The 18,752-nt window shown below is 44.9% G+C and overlaps 1 protein-coding gene across 1 annotated transcript in view; it reads right to left on the reverse strand.

Moving 5' to 3' along the window:
* LOC115073477 (polymeric immunoglobulin receptor-like) overlaps window positions 1-18,752 on the reverse strand; it is a 102,689-nt gene that overhangs the window by 16,831 nt on the left and 67,106 nt on the right. Inside the window, exons 5-6 of the mRNA XM_029571918.1 lie at window positions 12,257-12,577; window positions 10,061-10,381 (exon numbers count right to left, since the gene is read on the reverse strand). Coding sequence (XP_029427778.1) covers window positions 10,061-10,381; window positions 12,257-12,577 — 642 coding nt within the window. The remainder of the gene's footprint in view (window positions 1-10,060; window positions 10,382-12,256; window positions 12,578-18,752) is intronic.

Consider the following 18,752-nt stretch of genomic DNA (forward strand, 5'->3'; position numbering starts at 1 on the left):
AAAGCAGGTTGTTAATACAAACAAAAAAATACACTTTGAAATGTCACTTTGCCAGTGCCAGAAGTCTAAGAAATAAGATGGGAGAGTTAGAGTGTATATCAGTGAATGATGAGATAGACATAATTGGCATCTCGGAAGCTGGATGGAAGGAAGATAACCAATGGTACAGTGCTATATCAGGGTACAAATTATATCTCAATGGTAGGGAGGATCAACTTGGTGGGGGTGTGGTGCTTTATGTCTGGGAGGGCAAAGAGTCCAACAGGATAATCATCATACAAGAGACTAAATGCTCAGTAGAATCTATAAGGGTAGAAATCCCATGTGTGTTGGGTAAGAGTATAGTGGTTGGAGTATACGATCATCCACCTGGCCTAAATGTTCAGACAGGTGATGAAATGTTAAGAGAAATCAGGGAAGCTAACCAATTTAGCAGTGTAGTAATAATGGGAGATTTCAATTACCCTAATATTGACTGGGTAAATATAATATCAGGATAATCTAGAAAGATAAAGTTCATGGATGGAAAAAATGACTGCTTCATGGAGTAATTGGTTCAGGAACTGACAAGAGAGGGAACTATATTAGATCTAATTATTAGTGGAATGCAGGATTTGGTGAGAGAGGTAACGGTGGTGGGGCCACTTGGCAATAATGATCACAACATGATCAAATTTGAACTAATAATTGGAAGGGGGACAATAAGTAAATCTACAGCTCTAACACTAAATTTTCAAAAGGGAAACTTTGATAAAAGGAAAATAGTTAAAAAAAGACTTGAAAGGTGCAACTGCAAAGGTTAAAAATTACCATGATGGTAATTGTTTTGTCTTCCTTCCACTTTTCTTAATGTGTGGAATACATCTGGACTGCACTTTAAAAATACAATTTTAGAAGTGTAGTCCAGATGTATTCCACACATTAAGAAAAGTGGACGGAAGACAAAACGATTACCATCATGGTTAAAAGGTGAGGTGAAAGACGCTATTTTATCCAAAAAAAATCTTTCAAAAAATGAAAGGATCCATCTGAAGAAAATAGGAAAAAAGATAAGCATTGTCAAGTTAAGTGTAAAACATTGATAAGACAGACTAAGAAAGAATTTGAAATGAAGTTGGCTGTAGAGGCAAAAACGCATAATAAAAACTTTTTAAAATATATCCAAAGCAGGAAACCTGTGAGGGAGTTGGATGGACCATTAGATGACTGAAGGGTTAATGGGGCTCTTAGGGATGATAAGGCCATTGCAGAAAGACTAAATTACTTCTTTGCTTCTATGTTTACTAATGAGGATGTTTGGGAGATACCAGTTCCAGAGAAGGTTTTCAAGAGTGATATCTCAGATGAACTGAACAAAATATTGGTGAACCTGGAAAATGTAGTACACCAGATTAACAAACTAAAGAGTAGCAAATCACCTTGACCAGATGGTTTGCATCCCAGGCTTCTGAAAGAAATAAAAAATGAAATTTCAGATCTATTAGTTAAAATTTGTAACCTATCATTAAAATCATCCATTATACCTGGAGGGTTGCAAATGTAACCCCAATATTTAAAAAGACTCCAGAGGTGATCCAGGAAACTATAGACCAGTTAGCCTCACTTCAGTGCCAGGAAAAATAGTGGAAACTATTTTAAAGATCAAAATCACCGAGAATATAGAAAGGCATCGTTTAATGGAACACAGTCAGCATGGATTTATCCCAGGGAAAACTTGCCTCACAAATGTTTCATTTTTTTGAAGGGATTAATAAACATTTATTTATTTCGGATTTTTATATACCGACATTCTCAATATAAATATTAAATCAGGTCGGTTTACATAGACCAAAACTGTCGCGGAAAAGGCGTTACATTAAACAGAGTTTCTGAACATAAGAACTTAAATATTAAATATTACATAGACAACAATAACTCGTAAAAAAAAAAACCGTGAATAAATATAGGGAATATTTAAAACGTGGATAAATAAAGGGAATAGCTAAAGAGGAGGTAGTCTAAATTGGGATATACAGGTAACAGAGAACAGTGTTGATGGGCAAAAACATGAGTAATGCATGAGCTAAGGAACTGATGCATCAACAAAGGAGTCTTTTTAAAACAGGTGGGCTGTCCAGATCGGGCGTGGTTGGGCCTTGAGGGGGATATGGGTGGTCGTGGAACTTATAGTGGACTATTTTGCTCTTTGACCGGTGTCTGAGTGTTCCTGCGATTCTGGATAAGCTTGCCGGAAGAGCCACGTTTTTAGGTTTTTCTTAAAAGTTAGATGACATGTCTCTTGGCGTAGATCCGGCGGTAATGAGTTCCAGAGGGTGGGCCCAGCTGTGGATAGTGCTCGTTTTGTTAGTGAAGTTTTGATCGGGGGAGCATATAAGGAACCTTTGTAGTTGTACCTGATAGGTCTTTGTGATGTCTGAGGGCGGAGTTGCGAGTTTAGATTTAGGTGGGCGATGCCCATAATATCCTTGTGGATCATTGATAATGTCTTGAAGGTAATTCTGGCTTTTATAGGAAGCCAGTGATGTGGATAAAGGTGAATCAGTAGATGCAGTGTATTTGGATTTTTAAAATGCGTTTGACAAAGTCTCTTTTGAGAGCCTTCAGACCGGTTAAAAGACAGGAAACAGAGAGTAGGATTAAATGGTCAATTTTCTCAGTGGAAAAAGATAAACAGTGTTCTTGGACTGGTGCTTTTCAATATATATATAAATGATCTGGAAATTGGCCACTGTTGGAAACAGGATGCTGGGCTTTATGGACCCTTGGTCTGACCCAGTATGGCAATTATTCAGAGAAGTTAAATCACAAGCAGATTGAGATAAATTGCAGGAGGACCGTGCAAGACTGGAAGATTGGGCATTCAAATGGCAGATAAAATTTAATGTGGACAAATGCAAGATGATGCATATAGGGAAAAATGCTGTAGTTATACGATGTTAATTTCCAATTTGGAAACCTCCACCCAGGAAAAAGATCTAGGCATCATAGTGGATAATACTTTGAAAATGACGGCTCAGTGTGCTGCAGCAGTCAAAAAAGCAAACAGAATGTTAGGAATTATTAGGAAGGGAATTGTGAATAAAACGGAAAATGTCATAATGCCTCTGTATCGCTCCATGGTGAGACCGCACCTTGAATACTGTGTACAATTTTGGTCACCACAGTTCAGAAAAGATGTAGTTGCACTAGAGAAGGTACAGAGAAGGGCAACCAAAATGATAAAGGGGATGGAAGAGCTCCCCTATGAGGAAAGGCTGAAGAGGTTAGGGCTGTTCAGCTTGGAGAAGAGACACTACAAAGATGATTCTGATCAGACATAAGAATCTTATCACCTCATGAACCCATGGAATCTTGGGCCACTTCTCGTAAAAGAAAGGCAACCTCCTCCTGACAGCCTCCACAGAGTAGTGGACATACGTGGCCTCATTACGAAGTCTTATATCCTCTGGCCCCTTGACTGGAACTATCATGGGAGGCCCTATGAGTCCCTCAAAAGGACTGCTGTCATCCTGAGGCTTGTCTCTGCGATGAGGTGGAAGCATCCCTAAATATACGAGCCTCTGAAAAATGGGAAATCCTTCTTGCTGGCCTTTGCATCTTCCAGCAACTTGTTTCCCTTTGGCTCGCCCAAATGCCTCATCAATTCTTCCAGGTCTTCCCTGCACCACAACTTCCCATTAAAAGGAAGATTACACAGCTGAGACCTGGACCACACATCAGCTGACCAATTACACAACCAGAGAAGCCTTCGAACCTGACCAATCCTGACCAAATCATATAGTGCATCCATCACATAGGCCACCTCTGCGTCTAAATGGGGTGCCTGCCTGGACCTGGCTGAAAACTCTCTTTCCTGTGCTTTCTGTATCCAGCGCAAGTAAGGTCACTGCCTGAGGCTACTGCAAATAGCTGTTTGAAGACTGAAAGCTGAGACCTCAAACATCCTCTTCAACTAAATATACAACTTGTACATCTGACTCTGGTATCAGAATGATCTCCTTTTTGGTCACAGCGGAAAATGAAACCTCCATCTTCGGAAGCCTAAGGAGCTCCAAAGTCTCCTCAGACAAAGGATAAAGCTTTGCCATTGCCCTGCTGACCTTAAAACCAGCCTCTAGAGCATCCAACTCCCAGCTCACCAGCTTCTTCACCTTTTTCTTTAAAGAAAAAGTCTTTAGAGGATCATGCAGCCCATCCAGAACTGGATTCACCCCCAACCTGAGGAATGAGGGGTGTAACTCCTCCTTCCAGAACCATCGGACCACACTAGGATCATCTCTTTCCACCACCAGAACCTTCTCTGGGAACGATAGTTGCGCATCCACATCTGAAACCACATCAACCAGGTGTTCCCTGGGATCCTCCTCAGGGTCATCACCAGCAACTCTTGAGGATCCTCCGAAGCATCCAAATCAGAAATGATCTCTCATCAAATGCCGAAGAATGTCCAAAGCCCAAATGACAGAGCAGCCCCCCAGACTTTCTTGCAGGCTCCTGCCTGCATACCTTAGCCGGCCGTGTGGCCTGCTTAACATGCAAACGCTTCACCCCTGATCCCCACCTAGCTAAATAAGCCTTATGCAGGAGCAGTACAGAATCAGCTCCTTTGGATCACTTTTCAGCTCAGCGATCTCAACTGGTTCTTCCCTGCTCTCCTGGCCTTCAGGAACTTCCTGCACCATCGGAGAGAGCGGGGGCGGGGAGTCCCTGTCTTCCACAACTCCATCTGCCTCCTACCATGAGGAATCAAGATAGCCACTGCCTACTTCTTGTCTCTGCACCTGAAGAATGGGTAATCTGCTTCTCTGCCGTCCGAGTAGCTGTCTTTGTCCATGGAGGCACAATCAGGATCGAGCGCGCCTGCCTTCAGACACAAACACTTCCCTCCGCAAGCCCTGCAAGATTTGAGGCGCTCTGCGACCGGCGCCATTTCTCACACCCGCGTTGCACCCACAGTGCCCTGCTTCTATGAGCCCTCCCAGATCCCAGGTGGACGAACGCTGCCTCCCGACGCGCACCACACCAATCGCACAAAATACCATCGAGCCTTCCCAGAGCCTAGCCGTGCTAAAGTAATCTCCTGACGCATGTTGTACTGCCTGCACCAAACCTCACCGAGCGTTCCCAGACCTCAGGTGTGCAGCTGTGGCCTCCCTCCTCACCCTGTTCTAGCAGAGCCAACACCTCACAGGCACTGGCAGATCCCTGCACCTTTTTTTTTATTTTCACACCACAAAAAAAAAGAGGCAAGGCAGTAAACTTAGACAGAAGAAGATAATACCGGAAACACTTCCCTGAGTCTTGCAGCCAGGAACAGGTGAGGGGGATCCAGAGAATCCAAGAGAACCAGGACCCCTGGCTTTTCAAGACCTTTCATGGCTTCGGGTCGAGACAGCCAGGGATTTCCAACCCCCCACTCGCCTGGCTTGACCTAAGGGATGGCCGACGAAGGAACCTAGCACCTTAGGGAGCCAAATCTCCTTAACTTCTTTCTTTGTTTCCTCCTTTTTCTTTCATTTACTTTTGTTTGTTTATTTGTTTGTTTATTTATTTATTTATTTTTAATTCTTTATTTATAATTTTCAAACAAAATACAAACGTTATTAACTGTTTGCATCAGAAATACATGGTATGGTAAAATTAAGATAACCAAAAAAAAAAAAGATAAGAAAAACAAATTATCAACAATTTATAAATCTTTTACCTATACCATTAACATATCAAGCTCAAAATGGAGAGTGTTATACCTGATGGTGGCAAATCAAAAGGGAGGTTTAATCGTTAATAGTTCCAGCAATGGCAATAACATAGAACCTGCACTTCTCTTTACTTTCTACTAATTAGACACTGGGGATGAGTTTGGTAACCTTCTTTCTGCAAGAAAAGTTTTTAACTGATCAGGTATGAAAAATATATATAAATCTTCCTGTTTTTTAATCAAATATTTACAAGGGTACTGTAATGTGAATGAAAATCCCAGGGAGATAACCTCTTGTCAAAAGGCTAGAAAAGCCTTCCTCCTGACCTGTGTGGATACTACTAAGTCTGGAAATATTTTAACAACCTTTTCAAAATATTCAATGGGGTATTTATTAAAATATCTTTTCATAATTTGATTTATATCCTCAGGAGAGGAAAAGGTAACCAATAAATTGCCCCATTCTATAACTTGTGCAGATGAGTCTTCCAAGAAATTAGTGAGATCACCCTGAAAGGGTAATTCAGATCTATTACCTATATTTCCAGGCTTGGGTAGAAAGTAACAATTATTTACTACAGGAATATTTTCTGAAACAAAGCCAAGCTTGTCTATAAGAAACTTTTTAACTGTAATTAAAGGAGCTTCCCCTACAATTCTGGGAAAGTTGAGAAATCTTAAATTAAGACGCTTGGCGTTGTTTTCTAAAGACTCTATTCTCTTGGCCAGTATTTTTTTAAACTCCAGACTGCAGGTTTTACACCTCTAACATCTGCTGGAGACAGTGAAATACTGAGGGTCTGCAGGTGGCGCTCTCAGTTTTGTAGCAGTGTCTGAAACGTTTTTCTCTGCCTCCATCTGCTGGTAGGGATGCACTTGTCTGGACTGATCTGGGATATGGAGAGGAAACTTTCTTTTTTTTAGTTTTTTTTTTGCTTCCCTGCTGAAGTCAGTGCCACGTCCCGGTTCCCCACTTAAGAGGGCTATTACAGCCTTTCACTCTGGCCAAGTGCCAGACACCAGCACCCACTAGAAGGAGTATCTGGGCATTGACTGGGGAAGGTTTGGATAAGTTCTTAGAGGAGAAGTCCATAAACCACTTTTTATCAATAAGAAATAGTAACTTGTGAACTATCTAATGACTTGGCTTGGCCACTGTTGGAAACAGGATGCTGGGCTTGATGGTCCCTTGGTCTAACCCAGAATGGCACGTTCTTATGTGCTTAAGGCAGCTAGTGTAGCTGGGTTTAAAAAAGGTTTGGATAAGTTCCTGGAAGAACTGCTATTAATAATAGGGGACAGCCATTGCATAGGGGACAGCCATTGCATTAGTAGCATGGGAACTATTTAATGTTTGGGTATTTGTGACTTGGATTGGCCATTTTTGAAGACCTTATACTGGTTTGATGGACACTTGGTCTGTCTCAGTATGGCAAATCTTATGTTCTTATGAATCAGGACTTTAGAGGATAAGGTCAGGTAAGACCATCGTTTTCTCTGTTTATTTACCCCTTCACTTTAATACCTACCTGCAATTATAAGCTGACACAGTCATACGATGGATCTTGTATTGGATATTAATCTATAATTATTTGTGATTACCCCAAGTTATCTTCTTTTTTTTATTACTTTGTCAGTTTGAGTTGATTGCTTAACTGCATTTGTGATGATTTTATTGACCACTTGATCTCAGTGTTGTTTAAAATAGTTGAGGTGCTTGTGAAATTTTTAAATCACTGGACAAAATAACTGGAAAACTAGATAGTAAGAAAGTTTCTGTTTTTACTTCCTGTCCAGGTTTACCTGGTGTTTTCTCTGGGTCTTTGTAAATTCTTTGTCAAATGGATGGTCATCCAACAGGAGAACCTTACCTAGTCCAGAAGTCAATACTCATGGAAAAGTCCAGACAGAGACGCTAAGGGACTTTCTACAACATAGGATAGAAGTCATATGCAGTGTCCTAAAAGACTTGCATGGGCTGAATGGCTTGCAAGATTTGCCCTAAGACATTATTAATGTTATTATAATGCACTTAGCAGCAGCGGATTGGCCTCTGTCTGTCGGATCCTGTGCTGGTTGTGCTGTTGCCGTTACTACCCAAGAAAGGGAGGTACTCTGTGCTGTTCTGCGTGCAGACTGCAAAGAACATGCGTGCCTGATCATACCTCTTCCACTTTATGTAGACGAGCATAGAAATTCCCATGCATAGCCCAACCTCAGCTCCTAGCCCCTTAGATCTTTTACCTACCACTGCCCCCATATCATTCCCAAGCATGCCCAGAATAAGCAGCACCATCCTTTACCGCCTCCACTGCTAGACCGTTCCATCTCTCTCCAGTTGTTGCCCCTTCCCCTTCTCTAGTTCCATTAGTTCAGAAGTTTCACAGTTGAAAGCTGGCAAACCTACCCAAAAAAGTCAAGAGGCAGCCTGCAAGCGTCTTTGTTGTTCCCTTGTGAAAACATTGTCCGAACAACAAAGAGCTGTGGGTGGCTCAGTCACTCAGATACAGGACTTTGGTTCTCTACTATTCTGAGTAGACGAGCCTACAGATTCCCATACAGAAACAAACCACAAGTCTACTACCCTATTTCTTTCATCCAGTCTTGCAAACCTGTTCTTATTACCACTCTCTACATCTGTCACAAGTGTGCCCAAATTGTGTCTTGGCACTGGTTTCTTCCACCTCTGCTTTTAGATCATTCCAGGCACATACCACCTTTTAAGAACATAAGAAATTGCCAAGCTGGGTCAGACCAAGGGTCCATCAAGCCCAGCATCCTGTTTCCAACCGAGGCCAAACCAGGGCACAAGAACCTGGCAATTAGAGATGTGAATCGGAACTGGAATCTGATTGGTTCTGGTTCCGATCCAAATCTTAAAATTTTTATCGCCCAGCCCGATTTGAGTTCTGATTATTGGCTGCGCCTGATCCGATAATCAAAACACCCTCCCTAACCCTCAAAAAAGGTTTTAAAATTACCTGGTGGTCCAGCGGGAGCGCGGGGAGCGATCTCCCGCTCCAGGCCATCGGCTGCGTTAATAGAAATGGCGCCGATGGCCCTTTGCCCTTACCATCTGACAGGGCAAAGGTAGCGCCGGTGCTATTTTGAATACTGGCAATACGGCTTGAGTGCAGGAGATCGCTCCCGGATCCCCGCTGGACCCCCAGGGACTTTTGGCCAGCTTGGGGGGGCCTCCTGACTCCCACAAGACTTGCCAAAAGTCTAGCGGGGGTCCGGGTGCGACCTCCTGCACTTGGGCCGTATTGCCAGTATTCAAAATGGTGCCGGTGCTACCTTTGCCCTCACTATGTCATAGGGGCCGATGGTCGGCCGACGGTCGGCCCCTGTGACATAGTGAGGGCAAAGGGCCATCGGCGCCATTTTTATTAACGCAGCCGATGGCCCGAGAGCGGGAGATCGCGCCGGGACCCCGCCACTGGACCACCGGGTAATTTAAAACATTTAGGGGGGGGTTTCGGGAGGGTGGGGGATTTGTTTTAAAGGGTCTGGGTGGGTTTTAGGGGTTTTTTTGGTGTGCCGGTTTTCCCGCCCTCCCCCTCCCCCGATTTACGATTTTTCACAATAAATCGGGGGAATTTCTATTGTATCGCGACTCTAACCAATTTTGGCGATTTAAAAAATATCTGATGATTTTTTTAAATCGTCAAAAAAGGATTCACATCCCTATTGGCAATTACCCAAACACCAAGAATATCCCATGCTACTGATGCCAGTAATAGCAAAGAAGGATTTCCTCTGAGCCTCTGAGCCTCTCTCCAACTTCTTACTCCTTTGTCCGTCTTGTACTTTATCAAAGTCTACTAAATATTCAAATATTTCTGCCCTATCACCCCCCTTTCTCTTCTGTCTTCCAGCGACTACATTGCGATTGAGGCCTGTCTGTGTAGGGTCTGTATGGCTGAATCTGTCACAGACTAATGCCCTCTCTCACACCCTCCTTCCTGCCATTCCCCCCCCCCCCCTTCACATTTTCATAAGCAATTTTCTAAAAATGGGGATTTGTAAAAATAAATAAATAGACTGAAAAATTGAACAATAGTTTTTTTTTTTTAGAACTTAAATGAATGTCCTGGTTATTTATGTGCAAAGTCAGTAAATGATGATCCGTACAGGACCTGCATATCACAGTGATAGATCCCCAGGCAGCTTCTGAATAATGGCGTCAGTAACCGGGCATAGACAGTAACCGTTTAACTCATCTACCTACTGCTGGAGTGGGACTGGATCACGGCTGTGTGCTGGGGGAAGGGGCTACAGAATTCTCACCTTTAATGCCCCCCAACCCATGCTAACACACATGTATCATAATTAGCATGAGACGCTGGGGTCTGGGCTTACCTGGAAGAACAGTCACTATCACAGGATCCCCATAGTTCCAGCGCAGCCCCTCTGTCCCGCACCAGTACCTCCCGCTGTCCGCCTGGGTGAGTTGCTCCATGGTCACTGTGAACGAGAGCGCTGTCACATTGTCCCTGACAGCGACTCTGCCCTTCGTCTCAGACTCTGCCTCAGCAAGGACGTCACAGGAGCTCCAATTCTCTCCCTTGCACCAGTACTTGCTGCCGGTGTCGTTTCCTTTCTGATACTGGCACTGCAGCGAGAGGGATCTGCCGACCGGACCCCTCACTTCTCTCGGGCCGCTCAGCCCCCATGAGCCAGCTGTAAGGAGGCAGGAGGACACATTAATCAGTAACGAAGAGAGCCTTCTCACAGTGAAACGTTTGCTCATTTATAAATACATCCAGCAGGCAGATGGACCTAGCTGCTCAATTTGTCTGGATCCCAGAGTTAAGGGAGGATTTAGCTTCTTAACCCAGAATGGCCAAATGGCACTAGGCCAGTTAACTTTTCCCCAGTAAGATTTAGGGGAATTGTTAAAAGTACCTTAGGCTCTCTGGGGGCCAGCTGAAGATTTACTCTCTAGGGTATTGAACACAGCCCCTCACTTGCTCTTCGCCTCTTCACCGTCACTAAAACAATTCTCTTTTCAGTTCTTAATGAATGGGATTTGGGAAAAATGACTGAAAAATGAGACAATACCAAACAAAGAGCACTCAAAAGGGTCCTAGAAATCAAGAGCAATAGACAAAAGGCACCCCTCTCTCAATCTATTCAACTTGTTGACTCCAAAAATGTATGTAAATGTAAGATGCCGCATCAGCAAGCCTGGCGACGTGTCCAACTATACAAAATTGGACCGTCCGGACTACTCCTTATTTGCGGCTCTTACCGGCTGTGAAGCCTGAAAAGATATTTTGAAATGCTGCAATTTAAAAAGTGTTGAATAATGTTCCGTCAGAGATCGCTGAAAATAAGCAAGTATCCCGGCTAGGTGGCTCCAGGAAAATGTACACTTGTTGCGGCTAAACCAGCCTGTGCAAAGCAACAATAAAGTGTGAACTTTTACTGATGGCTGAAACAGCCTATATCCATAATCGTTTATATCTGTCCCTGTTTTTCAAGAACCCACTGCTGCGAGACCGGGCGTACGAATAAGGAGGTAATTTGACCCCTGAAGAAGCTGTGCCGTTGCAGCGAAACACCGGCCGCTGCCAGTACAGAGACATCTTCACAGCTTTCAAAAAAACAGGGACAGATATAAACGATTATGGATATAGGCTGTTTCAGCCATCAGTAAAAGTTCACACTTTATTGTTGCTTTGCACAGGCTGGTTTAGCCGCAACAAGTGTACATTTTCCTGGAGCCATCTAGCCGGGATACTTGCTTATTTTCAGCGATCTCTGACGGAACATTATTCAACACTTTTTAAATTGCAGCATTTCAAAATATCTTTTCAGGCTTCACAGTCGGTAAGAGCCGCAAATAAGGAGTAGTCCGGACGGTCCAATTTTGTACAGTTGGACACGTCGCCAGGCTTGCTGATGCGGCATCTTACATTTACATAAATTTTTGGAGTCAACAAGTTGAATAGGTTAAGAGAGGGGTGCCTTTTGTCTATTACCGCTGAAAAATGAGACAAACATTTCTCCTAACCAAGTTTAATTTCCTAGTAATTTCTTAAATGCAGATCCCTACAGGGTCCTAGTCTGCTTGTGAATGACCACACCTGTGGACGCAGCAAGCTGTTCATTCCACCATCCCTCCCTATAACACCTCTCCTCAAACATTGCATTTCTCCAGTTTTTATTAATTGACTTGAGATGGTGTCATAAAACACTGCCATACAGACAGTAAACCTATGCTCAACATGGGTTGGACTCACGCTGGCACAGTATTCTAATCATTTACCGTGTAAGAGTTGTTCCTCATAAGTGTTTTTATAATTTTTTGATGCCAATAAAATATTTAATCCTAACAAATGACTGTGAGGTCGATCAGCTTCTTCTACAAATAACCGAGTAACCTTTTCCTCACGACTGCATCACTTTTCCTCTTACTTCATAATGCCGGAACAGGAGGTCCATTAGCAGTAAGGGTTGGGGGAGGGGGATACTGAATCCTCACCTTGAAAGCCTCCGTGCTGACGTGCATGCATCATCGTTAGCATGAGACGCTGGGCCTCTGGGGCTTACCTGGAAGAACCGTCACGATGAAGGTGGGACTAGAATCCCAGAATCGCCCATCTACCCCGCACCAGTACTTCCCGCTGTCTGCCTCAGTGAGCTGCTCCATGGTCACCGTGAACGTGAGCGTCGTGGCGTCATCCCTGATGATGATCCTGCCCTTCATCTCAGGCTCTGCCTTAATAAGGAGTTTACAGGAATTCCACTTCTCTCCCTTGCACCAGTACTTGCTGTTAGCCTCATAGCCTCTCTTGTACTGGCACTGCAGCGAGAGCGATCCTCCAGCGGAAACCCTCACCACCCTTCGTTTAATCAGGTCCCATGAATCTTCTGTGAAAGGTAGGAGGAGAAACAAGTCAGTAATTAACACAGCATTCCCAATCTAAATAAATTGCTCATTCTAAACCTGGCTAAAATTGAATGTGTGTGTTATTTATGTTAAATTGTTTGGATACCGCCTTTGTTGAAACGACCATGCTCAGCATTGTACAAGAAAACAAACGTAATATAAATACATCAACTTAAAACAATACAACAACAAAGTCAGTATAAACGCTTGCAACGACAGGATACAGTCCTTTAGGATGCAGGATTCAACAAGTCCCAGCCTGCTTTGGGTATAAGAGAACCGACTGCCTCTTGAAGGGAGGGCAGCAATTGTTTCTCTTCTACTGTAGCTCAAACCAAATTTCCTAAAAGCTCGACTACTTAGATGAAGATAATTCTCCCAGAGCCTCTAAGTAGCACTGGCACAAGTTAGAGGGCACTCCAGGCTGAGATGTCCGAATAAGACAGGCAGCACAGAGGGAAAGGTGCTTAGGTTTCTTAGCCACTGGCAACATTATTTTGTCAGTACAATTAACAGGCACCCAGCCAAGTTCCCACTGAAAACATTTAGGAAACAAAATTTATGCACAATTAATTTAAGCTTCCAAGCCTGTGCACCATAAAAAACAAACAAACAAACAAAAAAACCTAAGTGTACTGTCACCGCATCAAACCTTGGCGCACACCCAATATGTGTGAGAATGTGCACACAGGCTGCGCACCCAAAATAAACTGGGCAAACAATTCGGACACACACCAACAATCCTATAGAGGGCAGCTGAACATGCAAAAAAACCACCCGAAAATGCTGCCACCATGGCCTACCACCGAAAGAAGCCTAACAGTGGGGCCTAGCCCACCTGGGCTGCTCAACTCGCCAGGCTGCCCAGTTCCCCTAACCCCAATGGGAATGGCGCACTGAGCACGGAGACTGGAGGAAGTCCTACGGTAACCCCTCCACTCTGCCTTTGACATTTTCTTTTTTAAACTTACCTGAGCTCAGCCTTCCCGGCCGAGTACAGAGACAGTCTCCAGCTGCGAGGACAGAGGGCATATACTGTCATCGCCGCGCTCGGCTTCCTGCACCCTCTGCCTTTCAGCTGCTTAAGTCAGCTAAATCCACGCCAACCGAATAACCAGCTACCGGACCACAGCACTCATCTGAGGGACCACAGAAATCACCTTAGGAATTCTCAACTTGGGGAGGGACCATTAGATATCACTGCAGGAGAACAGGGCGATTCAAATCTCCAATTAATTCTCTTCTAAATTTGAAGCAATCCCCAGTAGGGAAATGCACATCCACCAACCATCTGCTGGAGACAGAGAATACTGGCAGGATGATGTCACTGCAGGAATATATATACTGTGTCGTCAGTTTCCTCCATCTCCATTTGCTGGTAGAGGTGCATAACCCACTGGTCCTGAATCCATCTATCTACATGCATGGAAATGTACTTTGTGCAGTGGCAGTCTCCAAAGGGAATGGGCACATGTGTCTCCCTTTGATACCTGAGTCAATGTCTATGGGTTAAATCATGCACATACTTTACAGCAAGCTGCATAGCTGGAAAAAAGCCCCCTCTGAGATTTATCTAAAACATCAACAATAAAGACTTCCACCTCCAAAGTGGTCCTGAGGAGATAGGACATTGTCCCCTGCCCTCTACTCTTCCTTAGTCTCTGCTGTTTTGTATGCAGTGGATGGGATTCTGCTGCTGTGCCTGCAGAGCAGCCATACCATAGTCATACTTTGTAAATGAAAAAAAAAAAGAGAAAACGGTGCTGTAGAGCTATAGGTTTTTGAGACCTCGCAGGCCTCTTCTTCAGATGAAGTAGAGAACTCTAAAGAAGGGACTTATGCAGTCTGAAAAGTCATAAATTATGCACTACAAGCATTTAGTGCAAAGAAAGTTCTAGAAGAAGCGATCATGACATGAGGCTGTAAGGGGGTAGAGGTAGACTCAGAGTAACATTACACAATCCATTGGATGCATGGCACAGCCTTCCAGGAGAAATGGACGAGGGAAAAGCAGTAAGTAACAGAATAATTGAGAATATGGGATAAGCACCGAGGATCCCTAGCTACAATGTAGTGAAGGAAAAGTCAAGAGATGACCCGGGATCTGTGGCATTACACCAGGAAGTAAACTGGGATGTAAATCTGCTGTCAGATTCTTGCTGTCTATGAAAGCTTACACACTACAACATCTTTTGGATGGTCTTTTGGAAAGTATTGCAACCTATGAAACCTAGTTGTTTTCTCCAGGACCAGTAAGGATATTATGACTGCACTGTAAAATACAATATTTAATGTGATATCTCATGATTTAATCCATCTGATTCAGGGTTATTTTTATAAGCAGGCAGCCAGACAGCAAAGAATCATTTAAAAAATAATATGTAGAATTCCCTCTGGCCTGAAGAGACTGTAAAAGCTATAGGGGTAGATTTTCAAAGCAGCGCGCGGACGTACATGTGTGCGTGCTACCCAGCGCGCACACATGTACGCCCGATTTTATAACTTGCGCACGCCAATGCACGCAAGTTATAAAATCAGGGGTCAGCGCGCGCAAGTTGCACAATTGTGCATCTTGCGCGCGCTGAGCTGCGCTGCCTTCCCCCGTTCCCTCCCAGGCCGCTCGAAATGGGAGCGGCCTGGAAGGGAACTTCCCTTCCCCCTAACCTAACCTTCCTACCCCTTGCCCTAAACTTCCCCCCCCCCATCCCTACTCTAACCCCCCTGACCTTTGTCAAACCTTTTGCGCCTGCCTGGAGGTCTCTGGCCCCGCCTCCTCCCCGCCCCCAGACCACCCTGCCCACTCCCCACCCCAGACTGCTCCTTTTTGCAAGCCCCGGGGACTTACACGTGTCCCGGGGCTTTACGAGCTTCTCCGGGCCTTTTTAAAATAGGCCCGGTGCGCGTAGGGCTTTTAAAATCCGGCCCATAATGTCTAGAGATAAGAGAGCCACAAAAGCCCAAGGAAATCTGCCTGGAATGGTAGAGGTCTAAAGAAGGGAGGCAGCAATAGTGACTTGGAAAAGGAGCGACAGTCTGCTGGCAGTCAAGCTTGGATGGCAGACAGCTGGGAGATATCCTTAGCTTCCACAGCATTCCCAGGATGTGCTGCCACTATCACTCGGTCAAATTACCATGTGGTTTATTTGTATTATTATTTTATATTCAATCAATTTAACAAATGGAATCCAAGAATAGAACTTGAATAAGAAACGAAGCATACATAATCAGAAAATGCAATAAACAAAGTCATTTTCGTAGTTCACAAAACAGAGGGGGGAACCAAAAAGTGATACCTGAGGAACCATAACCATTAAGAAATAAAAAAAGGGAGAAAAAGCTAGCCTGTTTCAGTTTATTAACTGAGCATCACATTATAACGAATTAATGATCATCCTTCTGCTGTACTAGTACATAAATGAGAATCCAGAAAAGATCTTAGCTGTTTGGACTTATGTAAAAGAGTAAAAAGCCTGTTATTAACATATTTTATCAAACATTTACAAGGATGTTTTAGAAAATAAAATTCATTGCCAAGGGCAAGTGCCTACTGGAACACAGCCAGAAGGTTAGGTGGCTGAACAAGGGGCTGAAACTAAAGCCTCACTAAGTTTGCAAACTGGTTGGTCATAGTAACATAAATTAGAGCAGATAAAAACACAAACAGTCCATCCAGTCTGCCTAGCAAGTTGCTTTTGGTAGTAACTACTACTCCGTGGCCATGCAGGTTACCCCCATGCCTTTGTTATTATTTAGGAGAGTTGTGGGTGGATCCTTGGGCCGGTGGCAGATGACCACGCTCCCGGGGGGAAGATCCCGAGAGGGGCCACCGGTCAGGCTCAGAGTTAGGAGACAGACACACACTAGTTCTTTTATTAGACACTATACTGAACCACCAGAGGTGGCAGTAGTGAGCTGGAATGCCCGGCTGGGCTGTAGTCCCTCAGATACTGGAACAGTGATCCTGGATAACTGAGCTGCAGAGAAACTGAAATATAGTGAGTAGGCAGGGTATGCAGAGTTCATGGACAGAACGTGATGGTAACACTCACACAATGTCTCATGGAAGCCCAGGAGCTGGAATGAAGTAGGCCTTCAAGGAGCGAGTACCTGGTTCCAGGGAAAGCTCTGAAAGTGCGATGGTAACTCACTGATGTAGTAGGCAGCGATGACTTCCAGGCAGAAGTGAATTCCAAAGAAGTCACTTACTTGTCACTGTTAAAGTTTAAAATGTAAACCGAATTGATCAGTAATTCTGTTATTGGAAAGTCGGTATAGAAAGGCTATAAATAAATAAATAAATAATAAATAAGTCCGGGAACGAGGGCCCTCGAGGAGCGAGTACCTGTTCCAGACTGCAACCTACAAAGTATGAGAGAGCGAGGCCCCCGAGGAGGCAGAGTAGCATAGATAGAACAAATCCTTATCCTTGCTAACTCGAGTTGTTAGCAATTCAGAGACCTTTAAATATCTGAAGCGGATGACGTCATCTCAGGGGGACGCCCCTAAGGTTCGCGTCACTTCTGGTACTTGAGGCGGGGCCGCGCACGCGCCCCTAGGCATTAGGTCAACATGGCGGATTGCAGCGTCGGGCCGGTGCGGGGACGCTGGACGAGGACGGCCGAAAGACGCCGCGGCAGCCAGCCTTCCATCAACCCCGGAGGGAGTCGCCAATGCGGTAAGGTGGGCGGAGTGGAGACGTCGGGCAGCGATGGCCTCAACAGCCTTCTCTTAAGAGTAGTGATCACACCTCAATGCAGATTACTCCCTTGCCTTTTGTTAATGGTATAAGCAATTGCTGCTCTGTACAGGGTACCCCCATGCCTTCTGTTAAGGGTAGAAACTGCCGCTCCATGCAGATTACCCCCATGCCTTCTGTTAAGGGTAGAAACTGCCGCTCCATGCCGATTACCCCCATGCCTTCTGTTAAGGGTAGTGATTACACCTCCATGCAGGTTATTCCCTTGCCTTTTGTTAATGGTATTTGCAATTGCTGCTCTGTACAGGGTACCCCCATGCCTTCTGTTAAGGGTAGAAATTGCCGCTCCATGCAGATTACCCCCATGCCTTCTCTTAAGGGTAGTGATTGTGGCTCCATGCAGGTTACCCCCATGCCTTCTGTTAAGAGTAGAAACTGCTGCTCCATGCAGATTACCCCCATGCCTTCTGCTAAGAGTAGTGATTGCCACTCCATACAGATTACCACCATGCCTTCTGTTAAGAGTAGTGATTGCTGCTCCTTGCAGGTTACGCCCATGCCTTTTGTTAATGGTGGTAGTAACTAGGGATGTGAATCGTTTTTTGATGATTTAAAATATCGTCCGATATATTTTAAATCGTCAAAAATCGTTAGATCCGCGATACAATAACAATTCCCCCGATTTATCGTCAAAAAATTGTAAATCGGGGGAAGGGGGAGGGCGGGAAAACCGGCACACTAAAACAACCCTAAAACCCACCCCGACCCTTTAAAATAAATCCCCCACCCTCCCGAACCCCCCCCCAAATGCCTTAAATTACCTGGGGTCCAGAGGAAGGGTCCCGGTGTGATCTTTCACTCTCGGACCTCCGTGCGTTGTAGAAATGGCGCCGGCGCTACCTTTGACCTGTCATATGACAGGTCAAAGGTAGCGCCGGCGCCATTTTGTTTTTTTGTCCCCCGACGTCAGGAGATTAGGAGATCGCTCCCGGACCTCCGCTGGACCCCCAGGGACTTTTGGCCAGCTTGGGGGGGCCTCCTGACCCCCACAAGACTTGCCAAAAGTCCAGCGGGGGTCCGGAACGATCTCCTACCGCGAATCATTTTTCCGTACGGAAAATGGCGCCGGCCATACGCTGTATGGCCGGCGCCGTACGGAAAAACGATTCGCGGTAGGAGATCGTTCCGGACCCCCGCTGGACTTTTGGCAAGTCTTGTGGGGGTCAGGAGGCCCCCCCAAGCTGGCCAAAAGTCCCTGGGGGTCCAGCGGGGGTCCGGGAGCGATCTCCTAATCTCCTGACGTCGGGGGACAAAAAAACAAAATGGCGCCGGCGCTACCTTTGACCTGTCATATGACAGGTCAAAGGTAGCGCCGGCGCCATTTCTACAATGCACGGAGGTCCGAGAGTGAAAGATCACACCGGGACCCTTCCTCTGGACCCCAGGTAATTTAAGGCATT

The sequence above is a fragment of the Rhinatrema bivittatum genome, chromosome 1 (assembly GCF_901001135.1).
Source record: "Rhinatrema bivittatum chromosome 1, aRhiBiv1.1, whole genome shotgun sequence".
NCBI classification, from domain to species: Eukaryota; Metazoa; Chordata; class Amphibia; order Gymnophiona; family Rhinatrematidae; genus Rhinatrema; species Rhinatrema bivittatum.